This window comes from Peromyscus eremicus, chromosome 4 (genome assembly GCF_949786415.1).
Source record: "Peromyscus eremicus chromosome 4, PerEre_H2_v1, whole genome shotgun sequence".
In the NCBI taxonomy this organism is placed as follows: Eukaryota; Metazoa; Chordata; class Mammalia; order Rodentia; family Cricetidae; genus Peromyscus; species Peromyscus eremicus.
The window spans coordinates 48,532,735-48,558,692 of record NC_081419.1 but is presented as its reverse complement, the minus strand read 5'-3'; the positions used below and the strand labels follow the sequence as shown (position 1 = coordinate 48,558,692).

At 46.9% G+C, this 25,958-nt stretch overlaps 1 protein-coding gene across 1 annotated transcript in view; it reads right to left on the bottom strand.

Annotated features, from left to right (window-relative positions):
- The window catches only part of Myo3b (myosin IIIB), a 293,027-nt gene that overhangs the window by 96,245 nt on the left and 170,824 nt on the right, over positions 1 to 25,958 (bottom strand). Inside the window, exons 30-31 of the mRNA XM_059260661.1 lie at positions 24,607 to 24,687; positions 8,612 to 8,720 (exon numbers count right to left, since the gene is read on the bottom strand). Of these exons, the coding sequence (XP_059116644.1) occupies positions 8,612 to 8,720; positions 24,607 to 24,687 (190 nt within the window). The remainder of the gene's footprint in view (positions 1 to 8,611; positions 8,721 to 24,606; positions 24,688 to 25,958) is intronic.

The window sequence follows — 25,958 nt, the reverse complement described above, 5'->3', positions numbered from 1 at the left end:
ACCCACTCCACAGTGTTCCGATTTTGTAAAATATCCCAGTGACAACTTCTGCAGCAGAGGAAACCCTGGCATCACATTCAGATACGTCTCCTTCCATCTGGGAGAGCCCTCAGTCCCCTCTCTGTTCGTTCTGTAGTCTACTGGCCAGTTATCTTCCAGCAGACTCCGCTGTCGGGGTCTGTCTGCTGTTTCCTCGGTATTAAATCCAGGTCATGCTTGTTTGGCAGAAAATCCACAGACAAGATGCTCTTCTCAGGAAGCCCATGCGGTCTGGTGGCTCCATCACTGTGGTGCTGTCATTTGGTCAAAGTGACTTCTGCAAGGTTCCTCTTTCACAGCTTTCTTAGGGGGATTTACTCTGACATTGTGAAAGCAGTTGTTATCACTGTCTTTCACCTTACTGTTTTTAGCACCCATTCATGATTCCCACCTAGAGCGGTGATGATTCTGGTACTTGGAAACGTCAGTTTTTCCGATAATCAAATTTACATTTATTATTTCACATTTTAATTGCAGTGATGAACTTCCTCACACTCTCTCTCCTTTTTTTTTCTTCTGTTAAAGTGGACTCCTGAATTCTTTTTACTCAGTGGGTTATATTCTTTTGTCATCATTTTTTACTTTGATATTCAGACTGTCCTGAATTTAGCCCTGGCTTAATATTAAAGAGCTTAGAGTAGCCAGCGCTGAAGTATATTATCAAGACTTCCATAATGGAAGAATTACTCTGCCAACATAACACCAACTGCTCCTGCTGTCCCTAGGTCTGGGTGCTGTCATGCATCAGATGAGGCACTATATACTACTGTGTGCAATCTCTTCTGTCTTTCATGACGCGGTGAAGGAGCGGTTGTGCCAATTGCTCTTCCACTTAAGTATGGGGAAACTGAGGCCCTGAGAAAACGAGTGGGTTCAGCAATGTTTTACCATCGGAAGGTTGTGGGGGGTGGCCTCTGGACTTCATTGTCTGCAGCAACCTCTCAAGTGTGTGTGAAGACCCCAGAAAAGAACCTGACTTTGCAAGCAGGGGTGCACTGTCCAGCGGGCAGCTCTCCCACTCAGCAATTTGACCTGTCTGCGCGTTCACAAACACAGCCTTTGGAAGCTGTCTCCAGGTCTGTATCACTCCATGGACTTCCCTACCCTGCTTCATGGGAGCCAGCTCACCCTGCCCAGAACCCTGTGAGAGGAGCATGGAGAGGGACACGGTCTGTGTCGCTGTCAGAAGCCACAGATGCAGAGAGGCATGGCTTGGTCATGTCCCTCTGGGAAGCGTGCTCGGCTCCTCTAGATGTACAAAAGCCACATCTGGGCTTTCTCTGAACTGACAGAATGGCAGAGTGGGATTCTGCAGCTCACCAGTTCTTCAGATCCCAGCTGAAGACCAGACTGCAGCTCCCTGGGGGCTCTCTGGGAACTCCCTGAGTCCTCCTGTGTGCTGGCCCGCTAGATCGTCCCACAATACCACCTCCACCATCGCCACACTTAATATAAACTGCAGATTCTGCAAGCATGAGCTTAGGGGAAAGAGGGTGCTTCACAATGGTGGAAATAATTCCCCCAACTACCCTGCCTTGGAGCGAAAACAGAGTTGGCTCTGACGAGAGCAGCCTCGCCCTCCCAGGAGGAACAAACTAAAAATAAAAGGCAACAAGGTGCTTCCTGCCAGTCTGTAAATCCGATAGGCAAAGAAGACACCTCAACCTGGCACTGGGTAGAGAGCGCCAGCTCGGCTCCCGCCACCGGAGAGCAGCCATGTGGTTGGCAGAGTCAGCAGCTGCCAGGCAGAAGCCCTCAGATTAACCCATAGGTGGTGTTGAACCACTTCCCATTAAGATATTTGCAAAGCAAACAAAAATGATAGCCCCACTCTGAGACCTGGGAGCCAGCCAGGAGGCTGGCTGTGCCTTAGACACAAAGGGCTCTCTGGGGAGGGGCAGGCAGGAAGGCTTCTCCTACCCACACCCAGACTGCTGTTGATCTTGGCTACTAGAATTGTCCTATGGGGGGCTTGTTTATTATCTAACTTCCCGGTCACACACTCACACAATCTCTGCTTCTCCGAACTTCTCCATCACACTCTTCCCCAAAGCAACCATTCCGAGGCCAAGAACAAACGCGGCCGCTCTTGGATCTCCTGATCAAGGAGACAAGTCACAACAGTGACTAGGACGTGTGCAGAGAGGCTGCGACACCACTGCCCTTAACATTTCATGGCCAACACTTGCTTGGGACAATACAGAGAGAAAATATCTTGGTAGATCTGTGTTCTCACCGGTAAGAGCCAGCTGCTGTGAGTCACGAAATCAATTTGGGACTAAACACTAATAGTTTTTTTTTTTTTTTCCCCTTCTAACTAAATGGAGAAAATGAAATAAAATTAGGAAATGTGCAAAATTCATATGTTTTCCAGCCTGGAAGATGATGATCCTGGCATTTTTAAACATTTGTGGTGGGATACGTACACACAAAATTCATTTTTATATGAAGGGAAAATACATTTCTTGTAACACCGCATACTCGAGTATCTTTTCTTAAATTCTTCACAATGGACCCGGCATGTTTTCGGCAGAGCTTCTCACCAGGCTGCCTACGGTGAGGGTCTCAAGGCAGACAAGAGCGGAGCCCTGAACCGCCGGACTTGCGGGCACTCCCTCACGGACCACAGAGGAGGAGCAGCCAGGACCAACCACACTTCATCGTTACTTGAAATTGTCTTTTAGAGTAGGAACTAGACTTTAGAGATGCCTGGTGTTAATTATATGAGAGAGGAAGGAAGGGAGGGAGGGAGAGAGGAGGGAGGGAGAGAGAGGGAGAGAGAGGAGGGAGGGAGAGGAGGGAGGGAGAGAGAGGGAGAGAGAGGAGGGAGGGAGAGGAGGGAGGGAGAGAGAGGAGGGAGAGAAAGAGAGAGAGAGGAACTGGAGAGATAGATTTCTTTAGAAAAGTGGGGGTCTTTTCATACTGAAAATTACTTTTATACAAAAAGAGAGCCCTATCTTACCTCTTACTGTATAAAACTAAAGAACTTTTGTTTGTTTGTTTTAGAATCTTGCTACATCATTCACTTCTAGATGCGGTTTAGGACTGAATAGGATCGAATGTGGCTTTATAGACAAGCAAGTCTTCTCAAGAGATAGTGAACCCAACTTTGCAGAGCAACTTTGCTGACAGGAAGGGCGTTAGGGCAGATTAAGCTAACCACAAAAGTTCCTGTCCATGTCCACCAGTTACCACACGAAAAGGCCTGGTGGGGTGGGGTTATGACGTCAACATATAAAAAGTAGATCGGAACATTGGACACTGGTTCTTAGCACACAGCCCATCTTGTCTGAGGTACTAGGTACAAACCCCTGACTCTCATAGTATGGGAGGGGCGGGGATCAGATCAGAAAGGCCCAGGGTCCTGTCTATCATGCACTCTGACTTCCTCTCTGCTCAAGTTCCTATGCTCTATCTCTAAGATAGAGTTTAACTTGAGAGAATCCTAGACAGCTGCCTGCTAACAATTGAACTTCTGGGGGGGAAAAAAACTAACTAAATATCTTTCTAAATGTGAGTTTGTTTTTGAGTTTGCATGGTAGATCTCAGAAAAGTGGTATGATTTTAATGGTACCTCCTCATTTCATTAGTACTGATAGCTTTTGAAGAAAGCCAGCTCTTTGCTGTGTAAAAAGTTAATTAGCGTGCTGAAGTCATACCTAAGAGAACCAGAAAGCATGAAAACATAGTCTCCCATCAACTACTTAATGCCTGTTATGACCAAAGAGTCCACGTTCTAGGTTCTGTGAGAGATACAGAAATGAGTGGCATTTCAGCTCTAGTGTTTACTATCTCTCGTGGGGTAGAGAGATAGCAACTAATATTTTGCTTACCTACGGCATGCTGGGTAGTCCTTTAAGTGTCTGTTATGGTTATTACCACACCATTGATATGGGAGAGGTGAAATTATTAGAAACACACTTTCCTAAGGTCATGAAGCTAGCTGGACATAGACCTGGACAGAGACAGTCTAGCTCCAGAGTCGGTAGCTTGAATTGTCTCCTTTACCTGCAAAGTCCCCAGGACACAGGGGGCAGCATCCCAATGCAGAGGCTGGCATGGCCAAGTAAGGATGAGCAGAGCAGCAGTCAGGGAGCTACAGAAGACAGCACTGAATCTACTCCAACACATCACCACTGGATACTCCAAGTTTTAAAAAGCTATCGGAAATCTGGGTTGTTGCATGAAATATTTCTATTTTTGCATGTTAGAAACTAATCAAAAACGGGAAAGGTTAGTCAAAGGCTTGGCTTGTACCTGTTGGTCAGCAGAGGGAACCCACTTTGGTGTCACAGTTGTCCAGGCCTCCCAAACTCAGTCCCCGATCTGTCTTTGCTCCTAAGAGTTTTATTTGCTTCAGTCCACCCCGACTCATTCTTAGTGTTCTTCCCCCTGGACCCTTCACTGTCCCCAGAGTAGTCCCTGCCTACCCTGAGGCTAGACCACAGCCTGCTCCTTCTCCTGCCTGCCATACCCTTCTGCTCGTGTCTGCTCTAGGCCCTGTGGGAGGTGCCACAGATTGAGACTTTAACACCAACAGGAAGGCCGGGCAGGGCCAGCCTATCTGGAAGGATTAGCAGGAAGAGATGCACAGAAATTGCAAAGCAAAAGACATGCTGAAAACCTCCCAACAGTTCCAAATATTTGCAAAGGGCCCCTGGTCCTTGGAATCTGGCACTATAAAGAGATTGCTGACATTCTCGACATACACAAATCTTCTAAAACGGTCCTTTGCAGAAGGATCGCTGATGATTTAGGGTTTGTTGAAATAGTTCAGATAAATATTTATGTACAGCCATAAGCAAATCTACAAGGAAAAATATAACGCAAAACAGATTTTTCCTTGAATCCCTTTCAGCTGCTGATAAGATTCCTAGCTTCAAAGGTTTGGGAAATAAATGTAACCAATTAATAGCTTAAACATCTTGGGAGCCTAAGAAGACTCTCACAATCAACAAAGCTCTGAAGGTTACATGTGGGCATGTATGCCAGCCGCATCCTGGCCCCATGGGCAAAGGGGAGTCCAGGGCCTGAAGTCAACCCGAGATTTACCCCTGAGATCAGAACAAGAAACACAAATGAAGTTTGGCATTCAGGTTAGAGTAGAGAGTTAGCATCTGTCAAAGACGCTGAAGCTTTGGAAATCTCAATGTTTATCTTGGACTATAATCCTAGTGCTGCTCCAGAGAGGCCTAGCCCCTTCCTACATCAGCTTTAAATGCTACTATTACTGCTAAGGCTGCTACCATTTCTGTCACCATGACCAACGACTCAACAGCCTTCCTTGTTGTGTCTAGCGCCCGGCTTGCTCCTTCACAGAGATTTTTCTCGAGCTTTCCTAGCTGCCTCTCCTTCTGCACTCCAAGATTCTAAAGGTCAGAGGAAGTGACTGAGGTAAGATTTGAACCCATGGCTTCTACTCAAATAAGGCAGCACGTAGACAGTGTCTACCGTATCATAGGCACCTCCTAAGAAGACCACTGTTGCTTACCCCCTTCTCTCCAAGCCACCATTTTTCCTCCTGCTCCATCACCACTAACAGTGAACGGGGCCAGGACGTGGCTGGGAAATCTGCTGGAGGATTTATTGTCTTTAGTCCTCTGAGCACTGCCACGTATTCCCACAATGGACTCACTGCACAGAGTATTCGTCAAGCGATGTGGCAGTCTATACTACACAGGCCACATGAAAATCAGGCCCACAGTTGGCCCTGCTGACTGGGAGGCTGCTGCTCTGGCTTGTCAATCCTGAGGTCAGGCCAATTGGCTCCAGCCCCAGGGCTACAAGGGTGACACATAGAAGAGGCATGCACCCACCTCCCCGTCTCATGAGGTGCCAGCTCGCCTCAAGATGCCTGAATCACGAAGGTTCCAGTCACTCTGAAGTGTCCACAGTGAGGCAGCTTCTCTGGGGTGTGCTGCCATGTTCAGCTGCCATGCAGAACTCATCTGCATCCTCCACATCTGTGCCCTCCACATCTGTGCCCTCCACATCTGTGCCCTCACCTCCTTCCTATGGGCCCCTCTTACATAACAGGCTGCCTGCAGTGGGAAACGGAACACAAAAAGCCTCAGAGCTTCGCTACAAGCAGGCCATATTAAATCAAGGGGTACTTCCCAGACTTACCATGGAGGGTTACCACCATCTGAGCAAGGCCTACAACCCAGAAATACTAGTCTTCTCTCTCTGTCATTCACTGTACACTGTCACCGGGTCACACAGAAAATGGAGCTGAGACGTAGCATTGCACCGACTGCCTTCCACTCTCAGGCCAAGTCTGGCTTCTCTCCTGCTAAACTGACCTACTTCATCACACAGAAGTGGGAGCACCTTCCCCATGAGGCCGTAGACTAGGAACTTGGTGCTCGAATGTTCTCTGCCAACCTAAGGGTGACAGTTTTATGTCAATCATGATATATTCCTTAGCTGGTTGTGATTTAAGATTAAAGCCATGACAAGTAAAGATACAACATAGAACGGAAAAAGCCCTGGAGTAATCATTTGGCATCTGGAGCCTAGGGAAGCAGCAGAATTTACCAGTTTAAAGTGTGGATGCTGGTGTAGATGTCTCTGTTCAAATTCTGACTCTGTTGTAAGTGACACTGTCAATAATTTATAACCCCTAAATGTTAGAAATGCTAGAATATGTGGCTCTTCTCTGCTTCAGCCGTTTCCTGTCTGTAAAACAGTTAGCCAGGAGGATGTAAGCAAGTATTAGCTGCTGTTGCTACTGGAGACAGAGGTTCTGGACTCAGAACTCAGACTTGCCCCTTAGCTCTGCATGACACTGTGTGACCCACACCCCCTGATAGAGGACAGACAGCCTGTAAGAAATATGATAAAGCCAACCCAGAACTTTAATTTTTTTCCTTTCTTTTCATTCATTAATCACTTCTGTTTAATTTTGGTAGAGCCAGGGATCGAACCCAGATCTCACATATACGAACCCAGCACACTCGCACATCCGCAGCTCTGATGTCTGAGTCAGCATTTGATGGCCAGCTACCTTAGCTGTTACCAGGCTCAGTTTCCCCATCTATAACAGAACAATACTGCCTGCAAATGACTAGTGTATCAGCTATGTGAACTACATATGGGAAGAGAGCCACCCAGCGCTGAGCATTGGATGGGGCTGGAGAGATGGCCTCCACACATCCCTGCACTCATCCTCTGTACTACTTCTTATCATGTCTGACTCCTCCTGGTCTTCTCGGTCCTCCTTTCCTCATTGAAGGGAACTGTGTGTCAGCTTTTTCTGTGGACTGAACACTTCAGTCTGTTTTATCAGCTTTATTTTTATTTTTATTTTAGCACAAACTTCATTCTAGTTAGTTCTTCCCTTTCTCATTGTGCCTTCCTGCCTACAGCTGTATCCTCGTCCTGATAACCTATGTAATGCAGCCTGGGAACCTCTCCTGAGAGAAGGAATGTTAGAAGCTTGCCCCGAGGAGCGGGATGGAAAGGTCCTGAGGTCTCTGGGGCTAAGAATCTCGGGCTCTTCCGACGTGGTTAGTGCGGATGTCCACTGAAACAGCGCACCACAGCGGTGGGCAGGCTCTGCTGAAGTCTTCCCCAGTTACCTTTGACAAATGTGCGGGTAGCAGGAAGTTACTTTTTTTTTCTTTTGCCTGTGTCTAGGGTTTTTCACCTTGAATGCTATTGGCATTTTATGTTGGACAATGCTCTGGGAGGCTGTGCTGCTTTCTGTAGGCTACATAGCCAAATAGTGCTGGCTCCTACTCCCAGGGTCTGGTCGCTATCATGACATTCCCTCTACACTGTGACAACCAAAAATGTCTTTAGTTATTGCCAACTGTCCAGTGATGTTGGTACTGTGTTGCCTCCAGTTGAAGACCACTATTTTAACCCAAAGAGACCAATTATAGTTTTTACCATGATGAGAACTCAAACAGATTAGAGGCTGGAGAGATGGCTCAGCAGTTAAAAGCACTTGCTGCTCTTCCAGAGGACCTGGGTTCAGTTCCCAGCACCCACATGGCAACTGACAACTGTCTGTGATTCTAGTCCTGGGGCTAATGCCCTCTTCTGGCCTCCAGGGGCACTGCATGCATATGGTACACAAATACATGCAGATGAAACATCAATACACATAAATATAACTAAAGAATATTTTTTAAAAAATCTAGATTGCGTTCAGGTTGTCCTTATGAAATGAAGACTTCGTTCTATAGAATGATGACTTATAACTTATGGGATTCTGAAAGAAACACGTTTTGGCTCCATTCTTCCCAATTTACCATATTAACATAGTGGCAGGAATACTATGTGGTTCATGAAGAACCTGGGTCTACAAGAGAACTCATATAGGTAAGACTCACCTATTTGGACCGAGGATGTAGCTCAGTTGGTAGAGCTCTTGCCTAATATGCATGAAGCTCCAGATTTTACCCCCAGTACTGAATAAACCAGACGTGGTGGTGCATACTTATAATCCCTGCACTTGGGAGATAAAGTCAGGAGGATCAGAAGTTCAAGGCCATCCTTGCCTATATACTGAATTCCAGGTCAGTCTGGGCTCTATGAGACCCTATGAGAAAGAAAGTTAACTCACCAGTCTGTGTCAGCTTTAGCAGAAAAGTTACTTGAGGTTTCTTCGTGGCCATTGTTGGATTCTGCTTCGGAATCTGGACAGCTTTTCTTATCAGGAGAGGTCTGGAGAACTGAAAGAAAACAACCACAGAGTACTCAGAGGTCAATGGGTGGGGTCAGAAGCAGGCAGGGCTGAGTTCTGTTGCTTGCCTGTGTTCTACAGCTCCTTTCTTCTAGTCCTGAGCCCCACCCCTGAACATCTGCAGACTTCTAGGGCATGCCACTAAAACAGGCATGTTCTGGGATTCTAGGTCTTGCCCAGTGTCAAGTACCAGCCCACAGATGGGATAAAATAGTTCATAGGAAAACAAGCTACTACTCTCTTTTAGATCTGTATGGTGGGTAGAGATTTCAGGCCCCACAAGAGGTAGATTCCAACAGAAGCACCACGTGAGAGCTGGAAGAGCACTGTGCTGGACGTAGCTGAGCGACTCCTGGTTCTGGCTGTCAGAATATGGGTAGAAGAGGCTGCAAAGACTCAATCGTTCCAGAGGTGGCCCATTTCCACATTGTTCTGGAAGGCAGTTACCTGATGAGTTTCTTAACAGAGCAAACAACAAATACAGTTGTTCTCTCTCTCCTGTGACAGCGGCAGCTGAGACTAATTAGTCATGGGTGTCTTTTCCTCGGAACCTCACTTCAGCTTCAGGTTTCTCAACACAGTGCTTCATGTTCTCAGGGTATGTCCCCAACCAGGAGCACAGCACCACCGTGACATTTTGAGGAATACGTGGGCCTGTGGAGCTGCTTGGATCCCACTCTCCATATGACCCTGCTCCTTGCTGAGGGGTGAAGCAACGCTTCCAGGTCAATGACTCTTTTTTTTTTTTTTTTTTTTGGTTTTTCGAGACAGGGTTTCTCTGTGTAGCTTTGCGCCTTTCCTGGGACTCACTTGGTAGCCCAGGCTGGCCTCGAACTCACAGAGATCCGCCTGGCTCTGCCTCCCGAGTGCTGGGATTAAAGGTGTGCACCACCACCACCGCCCGGCTCAGGTCAATGACTCTTAATGCTGGAGTTGCACTGGAACCACACAGGGGGATTTTAAACAGACCCGATCCCACCCTCAAGAGATTCTACAGTTGAACCTGGGTGGGGACTGATATCAGTTATGAAGAGATTCCCAGATAGTTCTAATACATAGCCAGGGTTGAAAAACCACAGTTCCTATTGCTTCCTGTCAGTCAACTAGGGAAGTAAAGAGAGTCCACACCTACTTACTATCCTCATTTAGACCGTCTAGAAACAACCAAACCAAACCAAAATACAGCCAACAAAGATAGCCTATAAATGTGGCCATTGCATCATGTTAAGGTACACACCTAAGTTGCAAATTGTTATGATACCAGGTGTGATGGTGTACACCTTTAATCTCAGCACTCAGGAGGCAGAAGCAGGTGGATCTTGGCGAGTTCAAGGTCAGCCTGGTCAATGTAATGAGTTCCAGGACAGCCAGAGCTACATAGAGAAACCCTGTCTCAAAAAAAAAAAAAAAAAAAAAAAAAGCACACACAAAAAGAAGACTGTTATGATGATAAGACACAGCATGACAGAAACAGAGTACAGAAGAAAGAAAGAAATATATTTTCAATTACTTTCCCCACGTCTGTTGGGGGAAAACTGCACTCAGTTTAGATTGCTAGCTTGCTTCCTTCAAAATGAATGTCTCTGGGCAGAACAAATGTAATTCTTTGAGTTATTTGTTGTGGAGAAAACCATCTGTTGTTATTATTATTGCTATTATACAAACACCAAAAGGATAAAGAGAGAAAATTTAATGGAAAATTATTCCATTTTTATTATGACACATGAAGCATTATAACCAGTGCAAATGAAATGGGAAAAAAGAAGAAAGAAAGAAAAAAAGAAAGAATGCAGAAATGAAGAACTACAGCTCGAAGCCTTGTAGAATTCCATTAACCGGGTTCTTCCCTTGCCGCCTGCAATCTCTTGATTGATAAATTCCTCCAGTTGGGGTACCAGACACATCTCCCCCTCTTCAGGACTGTTTGGCTCAAACTCACTTGTCATGCTGGGATAAATGTCGCAAAAGCAAACAATTAACATGAAAAGAAAAAAGGAGAGCTTGTGCCTGGGCACAGGCAAATTTCTATCCTTCATTCTGAAGGAGAATTGCCTTAACCGGGCTGAGGACCCAGCTCAGTGGTTGGAGTGATTGCCTGGCAAGCATGAAGCTCCAGGTTTGAGCTTCAGCATCCAGCAAGAGCAGGCTGGAGGCCCGTACCTGTGACCCCAATGCTCAGGGGGAACAAACAGAAGGGTCAGAAGTTTGAAGGTTTTTTTTGTTTTTTTTTTTTTCCAGCTACATAGCTGAATTCTTAGTTAGTCTGGAGTCCATGAGATCTTGTCTCACAACACAGAGACCACACACACACACACACACACACACACACACCACCACCACCACCAACAACAACAACAACAACAACATGATAGGAAAGAAAAGAAGGGAGAGACGGAAGGAGGGAGGGAAGGAAAAAAATCTCAACAATGAACTTTGACCTTGTTTGGGGGCCCAATTCAGGAGCACCAAGAGCTAGCCAAACAACATTGCCTGTGTGGAGAGCTGGGGTTGCTGACTAGCATCTGTATCTATTTTGAAACTTTAATTTTAAAAAAGGAACAATAAGTTTAATAGCAAACCCCAAAGGCAAAAAACACAAAGAAAGGTCATGAGGACAGCGAGGCCCACGACCAGGACCAGGAACGGCAGCGGTGGTGGCTTCCCCAGGAGCTCAGCACGGGCCTGGTTACTCTCTTGCTTTGCCATAGAAACTTGCAGAATTTCTCTTCATGTAATTGAAGGGGAAACTCATTCCATGTTCCTTATTCATTTACACTTCAGTCATCAAAATATTGATTCGAAGAGTTATTTGAAGTATAAAAACCAAACAGAAAACTTAGAAAATATTCCTAGTAAAGCTTAGATGAAGTCTGCACCTCCATCCCCAGTGTGGCCTAAGGAACAGGGAGAGAGATCGGTCCATCTAAGGAGATGAGGAAGTCAAGATGATCAATTCCTTGAGTTCAAAGCAGGACCCCAAGTTGGTAAGTATTTAAGGGCATCCTGGTGCAAGCTGGAATCACCTGGAAGATCTCTGGCACGCGGATCCTCAAACAAGGAGATGGGAGAAACAGAAACAGAAATCAGGAGAGAGAGAGACAGAGACAGAGAGACAGACAGAGACAGAGAAACAGAGAGACAGAGAGAGAGTCACCTGTTTTAGGTGAACAGGTCAGGTAAAATAATTAGACCAGCAACGTAATGGGAAATAAAATTATGAATGTGAGCAACAGAAATGTCCGGCAAACACTGAACTTGGGACAGTGCCCTGAGGGTGGCAGAAGCGTCTCTAGGCACGGGTCACCTGACTGGTTCTGGCTTAGTGAAATAAGGCAGTCCTGAATCAGACAGTGCCCTGTGAGCTCTGCATATTTCCCGGGAAATCTGAGGGTCGACTAGAGCATCTTGAAATAAAATGGGAAGGCATTTGGGATTACAGCTGGGCGTTTGTGTTGGCCAGTCTTAATTGCCAACTTGATACAACTCAGAGTCTCTTAGGAAGACTGTCTCAGGGAGGGACTGTCTAGATCAGGTTGTTCTGGGAGCATGTCTACCGAGATTGTCTTGATTGCCTTAAGGGGTGTGAGAAGACCCAGCCTGAGAGTGGGCAGCCCATTCCTCGGTTCTAAGTGCTCACTGAGTCCATGCACGCATTCTTTCTGTCTCTGCCTGTGGTGATGGATGTGATGTGACCAGCTGTCTCAAGCTCCTGCCCATGCGACTTCCCCGAGGTGATGGACTGCAACCTGGAAGTGTGACCTAACATAGACCTTTTCTCTCTCAGGTTGCTTTTTGTCCCAGTGTTTTATCACAGCAAGAAAGCTAGGGCAGAGCTGCACACTCAGAGGGCTTCGGGGCCAGGAGACACAGATGTGTGAGGGGCTAAGCAGAGGATCTGTTGAGTGGTGACCGTTGCAGTGACCAGAGTGTGCTCCTCTTAAAGACAAAGCAGTAACACATGTTCAAAGGCACTAAAGGAGAGGCATGGACCACGGAGTGCTAGCAAGTGTATGAAACACACACACACACACACACACACACACACACACACACACACACACGGGGCGGGGAGGGGGGATTTCCCCTCATAGTTTCCAGTAAAAGCCATCTTGTGACACCTTGGTTTTGAACTTCTAACCACCAGAGCTGTGACAGAATCCATTTTTTGTCACCCTAGGCCACCAGGTTGGTGATAATCTGCTCTGGCTGCCACAGGAAACTAATACCCAGGCTAGGAGTGTAACTCATTCCCTGTCGGCTTCTAAAGGAGAGGTTGCTGACAGGTGGTAAGGATTGAAATGACCAGAAGAAAGGGATCAGGTGTATACACCCACTTGTCTTGGTGGGGACAGGTGATGAGGCTAGAAACGAGGAAAAAGAGACAGGGTATAAAAAGGACACTGTTATTTAACAAACAAACTATTGGATTGTTATGTCCCCAACACTATTCTAACACCTTTATTAAAAAGTCACTTATTTAATCTGTAGTTACCCTGAGTGATAGAAACCAATATTATTCCCATGTTACAGATGAAGAATTTGAGGTAAAGGGACATTAAATTACTTGTCTAGGAGCCAGTGAGACAGCTCAATGCGTAAGGCCCCTGTCCCCAAGTCTGACAACCTCAGTTCCATCCCCGGGATCCATATGACTCCCACAAGTTGTCCTCTGACCTCCACATGAGCCGTGGCATGATGTGAACACACACGTATAAGGAAATACACGTAATTTTAAAAATGACCTGTCAACATCACGTAGCAGAGCCAGGGTTGGAACTCAAGTCATTTTGCCCTACGTCTGAATTCTTTAATTCGCTCCTAATTTAAACACTTAAGACTAATACATAATCTCACCCATCTCTCTCCCTTACAAATTGAAGCAAACCCCCAGACCTGCCCATGTTCTTTCAGGTTCCTGGGGTGTGATGGTCACAAGTCAGTAATTGAGGGCAGAGTCTAGCTTGGTGTTTGGTGACCCACCCAGAGGACAATCCCACCACTGTAGCAGTCAGCAGCAATGTGATTCTAGTAGGCTTCTTGGTGGGTGATCTAGCTAGGTAAACTCTCCTGCTCTCCTAAGGGCCTGGGCAAAAGTTGTCACAGCACCTAGCAGAGAAGGCACATCCTTCCAAGGCACAAAAAGCCAAGTCATCCCTCCTGCAGGTGAACTGGCAGATTGCACAGGGAGCCAGAGTGCTCCCTTCCTGGAGTGACAGCTGGTGACAGCTGGTCAGCAGCTACCTTGTGGGAGGTCCCACAGGCAAATGCCACTGAAAGCAACAAACACAGGGAAGTTTAATCCTTACCGTCAAGAAGAGGGCCTCGCAGACACACTACCCCTGCTCCATTCCACATTAAAACCCCCAGCCTTCAGCTCAGGCACACAAAGTAAGCATAGTCATGCCAGACCCAGAAAAGCGTTCTCCACTTTGACTCTTCGACACTTAATGCCGACCATTACCCCAGTTAAACTTTTAGGCTCGGAGAAAGTCCTACCTGGTAACCGCTTTACCAGCACTGGAAGTTAGGTGGAAAGCTTTCTCTTATTTTAGAAATTTGAACATCGTCATCTGAAGAAAGTCCCTTCCCCCTGGCAGGACAGTCACTCCATTCTCCTTATTCTCTCATCCTCGTGTGTCTAGTAGCTGGATTTATTTCTTGTAATCTCTTTCCTGTCTGCTTCTCAAAAGGGGGTTGGTGGCTTCCTGAAGTGTGGCCTTCATGTGGCTACGCTCACTGGCCAGATCAGTGACCCTCTTAAATAAATGCATGACAGAGGTGTCGGTTGGTATCCATTAGACAGGGGAAACAACCACAACCCACATTTGTGCCGCTAACAATCAAACCCAGAGCCTTGCACATGCTCAGCACATGCTCCACCACTGAGCTGTATCCGAGAACTCCCCATCAGTTTCTTCCTGGTGTTTTTGTGACTCTTATCAGAATGTTTGACACTGATGGTGTGTTGAGAGAATGGGGGAAGAACAGCAGACCAGGAGCTAGGAAGCCCTGATGACAGGAAGTTTCCCAGCAACCATGGAGGAGAGGCTGGAGTAGGGTTCCTCACAGGATCCCACAGTGAGACTTAAGGGAAGGTAGGCCAGGCAGACAGTTTTATACAGATGGTATACAGTGCTGTGTGAAAGTGTAGGAGGCCAGGAACCCAATACATTTCTCTGCTAATCGAACAGTTCCCATCTCACGGAAGTTGTCTTTTCTTCAATCCTGGGGGTGGGAACCTAGGTCCTCACACATGCTAGGCCAGCACTGGACCCCTGAGATACACCCTCCAGCTAGGATCTTTCTGGCTCAAATACTTCTGGTTTCTACAAAGTCAAATTGTGTGCTTTCTATTAAAAAGATAAAGTGTGGGATGTTTGTAGCCGTTTTACTCACAGTTACCAAGAACTGGAAACAACCTAAATGTCCTTCAGCTGGTGAGCCGAAAAAAAATATGACCCAGGCAGACCCAGGGTCTTTTTAGACTTTTCTAAAGGTCACATTCCCAATGAAACGATACCAGTCACTTGAAGTAAAAGAATAAATAAGAGATAGATATATGGATGATAGATGATTGATTGATAGAAGATAGATAAATAGATAGGGGTTCTGCTTGGTACCAGAAAAGGAGGGACTCCTGACCCCTGACGGATACAACAACACAGAAGAACCTCAAAAGCCTTCTTCTGAGGGAAAGAAGGTGCATCTAAAGTCTCGCGTGGTGTGACTCACTGTATAGAACATTCTGGAAAGAGCAAAACTGTAGAGACAGAAGACCCATCGGTGGGTGAGCAGAAGGATTAAAAAAGGATCCAGAAGGAGCTTTCTGGAAATACTTATCTTCTCCGATGTGGAGGGGCTGTACTGTTTGTATGTCAGTCCAGTCTCATCAAACTTAATTTTATTGTATTAAACTGTATCACAATAAAACTATCAAGAGGTTGTTCAAGTTAAAGGTGGGGATGCTCCTTTTCCTCAGGCTAGACCTAGTCTTGGAAAGCAGGGCCTACCTTTAGCAGGCCAGGAGGGAGGAGGGGGAGACAGCTGCTGACAAGGGACTGTTTGCATCATTGACCGTAGCTGGTTTTGACACTAAGCACTTGGCTCGAGGTCTGTGAAATTAGCTCTGGTCGCTTGTACGTCTCAACCATCACAACTTTATTGACGAGAATGGCTACCAGCTGTCACCCTTGCCTCTGCTTCTGTTCTTGGCGAGACTCATAAGCCTTCCCAGCCACGGCAAATCAAACAAGGATCCGGCTATGGCTCGTCAAGCTGGGGTTTGAACTCCCGGCCAAATGGCTGTCACTCAGCTGTTATGCTGCCAATCAGCCATCACTGTGGGTTAAATGTGATAGGCACGCAAAGGTCTTCCAACGCTTCAGACATCTGAAAGGCAACTTGCTTCCCACACCAGCCTCAACCAATCAGGGTGATATTTTAACTCTCGGCCTCTAGAATTTCTGGCTTTGCAGAAAGCCAGAAAGAAAGATTTGCTAGCTTCCAGAGCAGGTTGTGAGAAGGGCCTTAAGCCAGTGAGGAGGGAAAATGGTGGCAGGAGCCTCAGGAGCTCTCAGTACCAGGGGGCTGGAAAGCAAAGACGGAAACAAAACCACCTGAAACTGTCACAGGACGGCTGCATGCTACTTTTTCTCTTGTTGGATAAGCCAGACACAAGTTAGGATCAAAAACACTCTCCTTCATAAGGATGTTATTGTAACTATATTTGTGATTTGACAGGTTCTATTTTTACCTGAACGTAAGAAAGGCTTTCTGAAGTTCCAATATCACTATGCTCATCTTAGAAGAGAGTCTCACAGACTTTCCTCCCCCTCAGGAAGTTAAAGAGCAGTGGAGGGAGTGGGTTCAGGTGATGAACACTGGCTACCTTTCCTCAGGTGGTGGGGAGTTCGGGAGGTGGGGACTCAGGCAGGGAAGCTTGTACATACCATTATCTTTACAGCAGTCCCGAGACTCAGACCTTGTTAAGACCCATTTCATATCTGATGAAACCAAGACCCTGAGGCTAAATTATTTTCTCCAGGGAGAAAATTCTCCAGACATGACAGAATGTCTATAACCCTAGAGCTTGGAGAAGGGGAAGCTGAGGAATGGCTGAGACAGGTAGATCCCTGAAGCTTACTGCCTAGCCAGTCTAGGGAAAATAGCAAGCTCCAGGTTTGTGAGAGAACTTGCCTCAAAAAATAAGATGGAGAGCTAGGTGGTAGTGGCACACGCCTTTAATTCCATCACTCAGGAGGCAGGGGCAGGTGGATCTCTGAGTTCCAGGGCAGCCTGGTCTGCAGAGTGAGTTCCAGGACAGCCAGGACTACACAGAGAAACTCTGTCTCAAAAACAAAACAAAACAAACAAATGGTAATAATAATAACAACAATAGCACCAATAACAAGAATGGAAACAATTAAAAAAATGCCAGATACCAACATCTGGCCCACACTCACCCATACACACACACACACACACACACACACACACACACACACACATACATACACACACACACAGGAGAGTGCACCAACACACAGTACACATATACATGTACACATATACACTACACATACAAATAACCGTCTCCATATGAAAAATGATGGGATAGCCGTTGTTTCTGCTCTGAATTCCATTTACATAGGTTAGGATTTTAACCCTCTCCGAAGTTCTGAATGGTGCACACCTCCATGGGCAACGGCCAAGATGAAAACCAAAGGCAGGACAGGCTCTACTGCCAAGGCCTGACTGAGTGAAAGGGACTGCAAACCCATGCTTCAACTCAGAAAACACAGGAAAGAAGATCCCTCATCCAACCTCTGTGCTCGAAGCCACATCTGTTCAGGGGACACAAAATCTGTCTCTGCATCCACAAGGATCTATTGATCAAAATCCAAACTAAAGCCAAGTCTGCTGACTCTTGCCATGGCACAGTTAACTTCTCTCCATGTTCTTTAGCACTCTGTGGGTGTGGTCTAACAAACTAATGGAAGTTAAAGAATGCATTAACACGCTTTATGATTCTCCATGGGAAAAACACGTGAAGACAGCGTGAAGACAACTCCAGTGTCCATTGGACATAAGAATGTTGGCTCAGACACTGTCCGTGTGGTAGAGATGGGCCTTCTCTGCAGTCCAGCACTCCTGCTCTCTCTGAGGTCCACAGTGATGAAAACAGGCTCCCCCTGAATAGGCACTGGCCACAGGCTGCCTCTGGAGTGTTAACCTTGAGTCTTGGAGGCAGCATAATGTCGTGTCTTGTCAACAACATCACCCTCTAGCCCACAATGACTTTACAGATTTCTTTTCAGACATGAGGTAAACAATAGGTGCCCTGAAGTCTGGATTGTTTCACACTAGGATGGAAAACAGTTCTATTCCATACAAAGACTAGTTTTCTGTATGGTGACTCAAGCTAGGACAGATACCATTACATGTGCTCAAGAGAGGTTGAGCAGAGCACCTTTCTCAGAGACACCTTGAACCCACAGGCTGGGCCTTCTCACCTACGCAAGCCACTTACATCCATGCTTTTGGAGGATCTGTGGCTCCTGGCTCACAGACAGCGGCGCTTCCCCAAAGAAAATCATGACACTTGCCACCCAAGTATTTTCCTCTCTGTTGTTTTTCCACAGGCTTAGCGGCGCACCTGAATCTACTGATGTTTTAACTACCGTCTTCGCCCTGTGGTCCCACAGTCAGTGCCCTATGGCTCAGGCCACAGCCTGGCAGCATTTCCAGTCCCAAAGGTACCAGCTCTGCTGCTGCCACCAAATGTAGTTTTTAACTGTATCATTCTATTTACCAATAAAGACTCAGGAGTCAGATGTTGGGGTGAAAACCTGCTAGATCAGAGAAGCAGAGAAGCAACCAGCTGACCTTCCTTTTCAGCCAGAGACCCAGCCATCCCAAACCAAAAGGACCCCAAATCTCCAAGCCCCTCCTTACTCCTTCCTGTGAGTCTATCTATTCGCCTTCCTGGCTTCTTCATACTCTCTATGGCTAATTCCTGTCAACTAGTTTCTAGCTCCACCTCCTGACCCAAGGTTGATTTTATTAACACAGTCTCGGGTTTCACAGTGCGATCAGATAGCCCACAACACCACTCCAATATGTAAAGCTGTTGGAAGTCAACCCCAGGTCTTTATATGCCAAGAGTCAGAGAACCCAGGTAGCATGGAAGCAGAGAAGTCCAGGCCTCTCCCCATCCTCCTCCTCCTCCTGTGTCCTGTGAGACAAAGCCTTAGAAAAAGGGAGATGGCACAGTCTGCAGGTTACAGCGCATCTCGTGCCCAGGTGCACCTAGTAATTTTTCCTCCAGATGTTTCTCTGTATTGTGAAAAGGTAAGTGAGAACATGCGGGAAGGGAGGCAGCTGCTTCCTGCCCTCTGGCCAAGAGCTCACACCTGTGCTTTCTCTGACTGGAGCTCTTGCTTTGAGGAATTAGACATTTGTGTGAAACAGCCGGGAGGTTTTTCTAAGAAACAGAATAGAAGTCAAGACAGTGAAAGAGAGCCGCAGCAATAAACAGAAGGGACACAGAGGCCTTGCTGGCTGTCTCCCTTAATGGTGCATTCACTTGTACTCCCTCAGCCGATCGGTGTGTGAGCCACAACCTACTCACACACAGCTTTGTCGGAAGGAAAACTACTACGCATTCAGTCTTTTGCAGCTGCAAGAATCGTGAGTCCTTGCACTGGTTATGACAATGACTTTTCAGCTTGAATTGTATATGTTCATTGTACCAGGTTTACATAAGGACACATGGACGCATTACATGAGAATGACTTTTTGCTTTAGATTTTCTAGAACTCCCTTCTAACAAGTATTGACGCTAGCATCCCTTGAGGGGAGCATGTTCTAGACCCATATGTTAGAGTAGGAGATTTTGAAGGCCCAGTGAATCACAACAGCCCCTGAAAAAAGTAAGTTTTTAACAAGCAGGAGATAATAAATGGGTGAATGATATAAATATCCTCATTTAAAATAAAGTTTTCTGCCCCTAGCAATATCTGTGGAACTGTTAAACAAAGAAAGTACTGCAATTATCTACTCGTTGACAGCCCCATCATGGAAGCCAAAGGAAACAGATTTTTCAGTGTGAGGGGAAGGGCAATGTGCTGTCACTGAGATCCATCCTAAGCCCTTTCGATTTTTCCTTGAGATTTTATTTATTTTTATTTTATGTGCTTGTTTCAGTGTCTATCTGTATACCACATGCATGCAGTGCTCAAAGAGGCCAGAAGAGGGCGATGGATCCACCGGAACTGAAGTTATAGATCATCGTCAGTTGCCCTGTAGGTGCTGGGAATTGAATCCGGGTCCTCTGGAAGAGCAGCCAGTGTTCTTAACTACTGAGTCATCTCTTTGCCCACTCCCTTTTAATATTTATTCATTCATTCGTTTGTTTGTTTGTTTGTTTATTTATTTATTTACTTTGCCTGATGCAAGATTTCGCTATGTAGCTCTGGCTGTCCTGGAACTCACTCCGTAGACCAGGCTGGTCTTGAACTCATAGAGATCCACCTGTGTCTGCCTCCTGAGTGCTGGGATTAAAGGCATGAGCCACCAACACCTGGTTTAAATGTTTGTTTTGAGGCAGGGTTTAACTGCACAGTCAAGGCTCAGCCTCCAGATAGCTGTGCACTACCACCAAGTCATTTAAAGTTTAAAAAGAGGCAGTTTAGCTGGGTATGGTGGCTCACACCTTTAATCCTAGCACTGTGGAGGCAGAGGTAGGTAGATCTCTGTGAGTTTGGGGCCAGCCTGGTCTACATAGTGAGTTCCAGGACAGCCAGGGCTATATAAAGAGACCCTGTCTTAGAACAAAATGAAACAGAAGGCAGTTTAAAGGTCTGATTAATTTTAAACACTGAAAACGTGGTTCTGTTACTGGATAGGTAGGGTCAAGCAATCTGAATGCAATGCTTGCTTTTCTTCTGGAGGGTAACTAAAGCAGCTCGTTTCTGCGGGCCTCACAGGCAGCGGGCTTAGTATCCAAGGGTCCCCGTAGTGAAAAGCTCTCCCCTCAGAGGGCATCAGAGCAGAGGCCATAGCTGTTGACACTGCTGCCATCATCTGATGATATCTGTCCTTGGCAGGGCCAAGAGGGTGGGGTGTGCTGTGACAGAGGATGGTGAAAAAGAACAGTTTCCACAGCACTAAGCAATTCCATGAAAATGTGCTGTGAACCGCCAGGCTGGGTCCCCTCGCTCTCACGCTCTCACGTGGTGTGTGTGTGTGTGGTGTGGTGTGGTGTGGTGTGGGATAAGCTAGCTCTTACTGGGAAACATTTCAAGATTCTGTTCTCCTAAAGATTCACTGTCACCGACAAGAGAGCATTCCCCACTCCCACCCCCCACCCCCGCCCCAAGACAGGGAAGCCTAGCACTTTGTGTTCTAAAAACAGATCCTGAAATAGCGGAGCAATAAAAAAAAAAAAAATCCAAGAATAAGACTGTCATTGTCGATGCTTGAGAAATTCCCCGTGGGTTGTTTCTTCTGATACTAGTCATTGAGGAATACATGTGTGTGTGTGTGTGTGTGTGTGTGTGTGTGTGTGTGTGTGTGTGTTTGGTTGGTTTTCTTCAGAAATGAATGCAGCTAGGTTCTCTCTGAAACTCAATAGCTAATCAAAAAGTAATAGATTTGTAGTGGAATAAATACAACTTAATTTTTTACTTGCAATATCTCATCTATCTGAATATTAGTATGTGCTGTCTTGTCTCCTAGTTTTCTGACAGAGAGCATCTCCCCCTGCCCCCCCAGAATGAATCAATGATAAAAACAACAAAACAAGCCAAGGTGACTGACATTCCAAGTTCTTTCCCAGTCCCCAAAGGAAACCAGCACAGATTGCTTGGCTCTGCCCCCTCAGCTCCTGGAAGCTCTGGCTGCCTGCTCGGGGATGCCACACAGGAAATGAGTCCCGTCTCCTACCTAGGGTGTTTTCTCCGTCTGTTTTCTCTCCAACATTTGATCGCTGGCTGCGGCACCCTTTGGGCCAGGAGAGGTCTCCAGACCACCAGCTCATGTATTTGAAAGGCATCTGTTTATTTAGAAAATGCAAATATGCCAACCTCAAAGACCAACTGGGAGGGAGAGGTGATTTCAGTGTGGAGTCCCTACCCTCTCTGCATCACACCCAGGGCACTGGCCACTTAACTCAGCCCCTGGGAGCCCAGGGAAGAGCCCACAATTAAACGCAGCAGGCTCATCGCTCAAGAATTAGCTGGGAGGATCATTGGGGTCTGGTTTAAAGTTCCTCGGAGGTCCTTTCCGAAAGAACACGGAGCCTTTGATAGGGTGGCTCCTTGTTGAAGGCTTCCTGGAGGAGGGAAGGATCAGGGGACCAGAGGCTCCTATCAGTGGCCGCCCAGTCCTCAGGAGCAGAAAGCAGCAAGGTTAATGCGGACTTTGATCTCTGTCGAGGCATACCAGCTAGAATTAATTTACATTTCAGATGAAGAAGGTTGACAGCATGAAAAGGCAGCTTGTTGCTGGTATTCGAATGTGCTGTAATAGATCGGGAATTCTGAGAGGAAGTTCTGAGGAAGGGATAAGCTGCGCTGGGCTGCTTTTATTGGGAAGGAGATGAAAGGAAAACAAATTTCACTCTGTGCTGCTCTGCAGCAACATGTAGGCCAAATGCCTCCTAAATTTCAAGGGCTGCTCTTTAAAAAATATATAACGTATTTCAGCAACGTCAGTAAATAAAAGGCGGCTGTGGGTAAGAGCTAGAAACACAAACGCATTCCACGGAATCGAAATTTCAAATAAAGTAATTGGTTGGAAAAAATAATCGGTCAGAAACTAACCTCAGAAATGGCTGCATTGAGCTGTTCACCTCTGCCTCTTTATGCCTTTTGTTTTGTTTTGTTTTGTGGACAGTTATAATTTGGGGCGTTTTCTACAGCAGGAGTGGGAGCTTGTGGGGAGACAGTTATGCCTTGGGAAAATCACAACCCTAGCCCCAGCCCTAACCCTAGGGGTGCATCAGTTCCTGTCCATTTTGTTGGCTACAGGTAGGGAGACTCCACCTGCTTCCTGCCACACGGAGCACTGAGGGCATAGCTGTGACCCTCATGCCCACCTGAGCCCCTGCAGAACTGGCTAATACACATTTTGATGCTGCCTAGTTAGTGGCCAGGAAGCTGAGGATGGTGAATGCTTGCAAAGCTAAAAAGAAAAGGGAGGTGCTTTAGGAAAACACGCAAAATTAACCTTCCGTGGTACCCACCCACGTGTGCTTCAAGGATGAAGCACAGCCGCCCATCACTGTCTTAAGACAGAGGGCATGATGCCAGCCTGTGGTGCTTTGAAGCAGTGTTCACCTGGCCCTCAAATGTGATTTTCAGACATGTCATGATTTTTATATAATGGACTCAATGGATCAGCAACACACAGGCTTAAAGATTTTGCTTTACAACATATGTTGAGCATATTGCAAAATCTGGAATCAGCTGGTATCCTCTTGGACAGAGAGAGAGGGAGAGGGAGAGAGAGAGAGGGAGGGAGGGAGGGAGAGAGAGAGAGAGAGAGAGAGAGAGAGAGAGAGAGAGAGAGAGAGCTGGCAATAAGTAGTGAACACAAGATGCACTTTGAGTTTGTGTTTCTTAAGCTGCAACAAGAACTTGTTCACTTTTCATGGGGCTTTGAAGTGGCAGAGGTTAGAAACGACTAGAAGATGGTGCTATGTGCAAACGTTTGCATTGGAAGGGCACTCCTACCTCCAAAATATCTGCGCTCTTAGTGAAGATGCCTGGCCTCCTCCATGGCCTAAGAATTCTGAGAGGGACGCCTTGGAGTTTGGCTCTGGCCTGGGCCTGCTGTCTGACTGAAGGGTTTGCTTCGGAACCCCCTCTCTCCCTGTGACTGCATTGCCCTCCATGAGCTCATTCTGTCTCTAGGTTCTTGCACTCCTGGAACTGTTGGCATGGTCAAGATCCCGAGTCTTCCAGAATCTCAGTTTGAGATTTGCAGCTTCACACTAGGGAGGAACCCTGGCTTGGCAGCCACACAGGACATGGCATTTACGGAAGAGCCCCGTGACCCCTGAACCAGGGAGTGACTCAAGTACCAGCAACCAAAGTTCATAGCTCCCAGGCTGCTAGGGGTGAGCAGACCCCAAGATCCACTGTGTGCTCTTGCGATCACCGGGGCTTAGAAAAGATTGCGCTAGCCACACAGACGTGGATTTTGGGGGATATCCCTGAGTTCCCCCTCCTCTGTGATACTGAGAGTCAGACAGGCCTTACAAATCACCATATACCCCTTTCCCCCTGCCCCCCAGTTTTTCAAGACAGGGTTTCTCTGTGTAGTCCTGGCTGTTCTGGAACCCCCTCCGTAGACCAGGCTGGCCTCGAACTCACAGAGATCTGTCTGCCTCTGCCTCCTTGGGAGTAAGGGCGTGCGCTATCACACCGGCCATCACACATCTTTAAAGCCAGCTGTTCCCATTTCACTGATGACAGACTTATGATTCCAAGAAGGGAAAGAGTCTTGTCCAGGAGCAACATCGTATCAAATGTGCTCAGTCCAAACTGCCTAGCTTCCAAAGTCCAGCCCTGCTGTTAGCAAGCTGTGTAGTAAGGGATGGGTTCCGCCCCTTCTCTGGGCCTCGGTTTCCTCTTCTGTTGCAGTAGGAACATAAGAACGCCTCCTGAGAGCCTTCTTAGTAAGCACAGCCCCTGGTAAATGTGCACAGTGCCTCAGGACCCCAGCCAGGAGAGCTGCCGGGACATACACACACCAGGACTTCTGACTCACCCCAGGGCTCCTCTGTCATTAGCCGTCAGCTTCTCTGAACTCATTTGAATGGAATCACAGAACATTTCGAGTGGACACTGCAGAAATGATGTTTTAATTACCTGCTTGACTATGAACTGCAGACTCACGCCTTCTGTGGCTGATTTGCTTCAATTTCTTCCGAGCATCATATCCTCTCCAGGCTAAAAATATAAAACCATGTGCCGGGGATGACATTAATTTAAAAACGTGCCAGAGAATTGATATAAGCTGTTCCACCTCCAATCTGTTTCTCTCATCCCCATCCCTCCGCCCCCGCTCCACCTCTCCACCCCCCACCCCTGCCTTCTCCCTGAGCAAAATCAGCAGATGAGCTACAGTGGAGGACGGGCCTTTCTGAACTTTCAGTCAAGTTTTCAAAATGCTTCTGAGGAACTGTTTTTAGTTAAACAGAGATTCTTCCAGAACAGTTTGAGTTCTATTTAGTAATAGTGGGAGCCCCTGGCCCCAGGTGAGGTGGTTTCCTGTCTTCCCAAGCATGGGGGAAACCCTGCCTTGAGCACCCAGGTTTAAGCTGGGGTTTAGGGCTTGGGGGGGTGGATGGTGGGAGGCACTGAACTAACCCAGTCCTTTTAATCATTTTATGTTCAGGAGAAAGGTATAATTGGAGATGAAGATAAAGGGGGCAGAGGGAGGCACAGAGCAAGTGTTTGTTGAGGAAGGGGCAACATCTTCCATGGAAAGGGAAGGTAAGGGAGAGAGCCAAGAGGAGAGAGAGAACGGAGTGCGGGAGACAGACATCCTTCAGACAGAGGTGATGCGCAGTCTCCAGCCAAGATGAGCAGCCTTCTTCTCTGTCTCCATGTTAGCCTGAGCATCCTCAAGCCTCCGGACAAGCTCATGAGGTCTAAGGCATGCTAAAGCACACTATGGTTTCTTGTTATGAGAGTACCAAGAAATCAGTCTTATGAATTCAAGGTCTGGTGCTTTTAACCACTCATCAGGAGCACAAAAGTCAGGTATTATTCCTAGCACCCATAACATATGCACATGGACAGAGGCATCAGACAGCTTGGATAAAGCCTAGAGGCTCGTTTCCTCTGTTTATAAGTCCCAGCTGTGCTACAAAACCCTACGAGGATGATGTTAGTCATTGTGATGGTGCGATCTGGGTGGACCCTACGTGTATGTTATCTGTCATTTCAGGAGACAGGCCCGTGTGGAGTGATGGAGTTGGACATCATTGTTCAGCTCACACCGCCTGTGTCTCACGACTCACCCCAGGGTGTTCTAATGGCTTGTATGTTTGTTTCTCTTTGAGGTCAGAGACCATAAAGGGATAACCTTGGCTACATGCTCAGTGCTTAGTATGAGGCTTGACTCATGTAGGTACTTGAAAAATGTTTGCTGAAGTAAGGGAAGACAAGGAGAAGAAGGGAGAAAGGGAAAGGGGGGAGTCCTAGGTGAGTGGCCC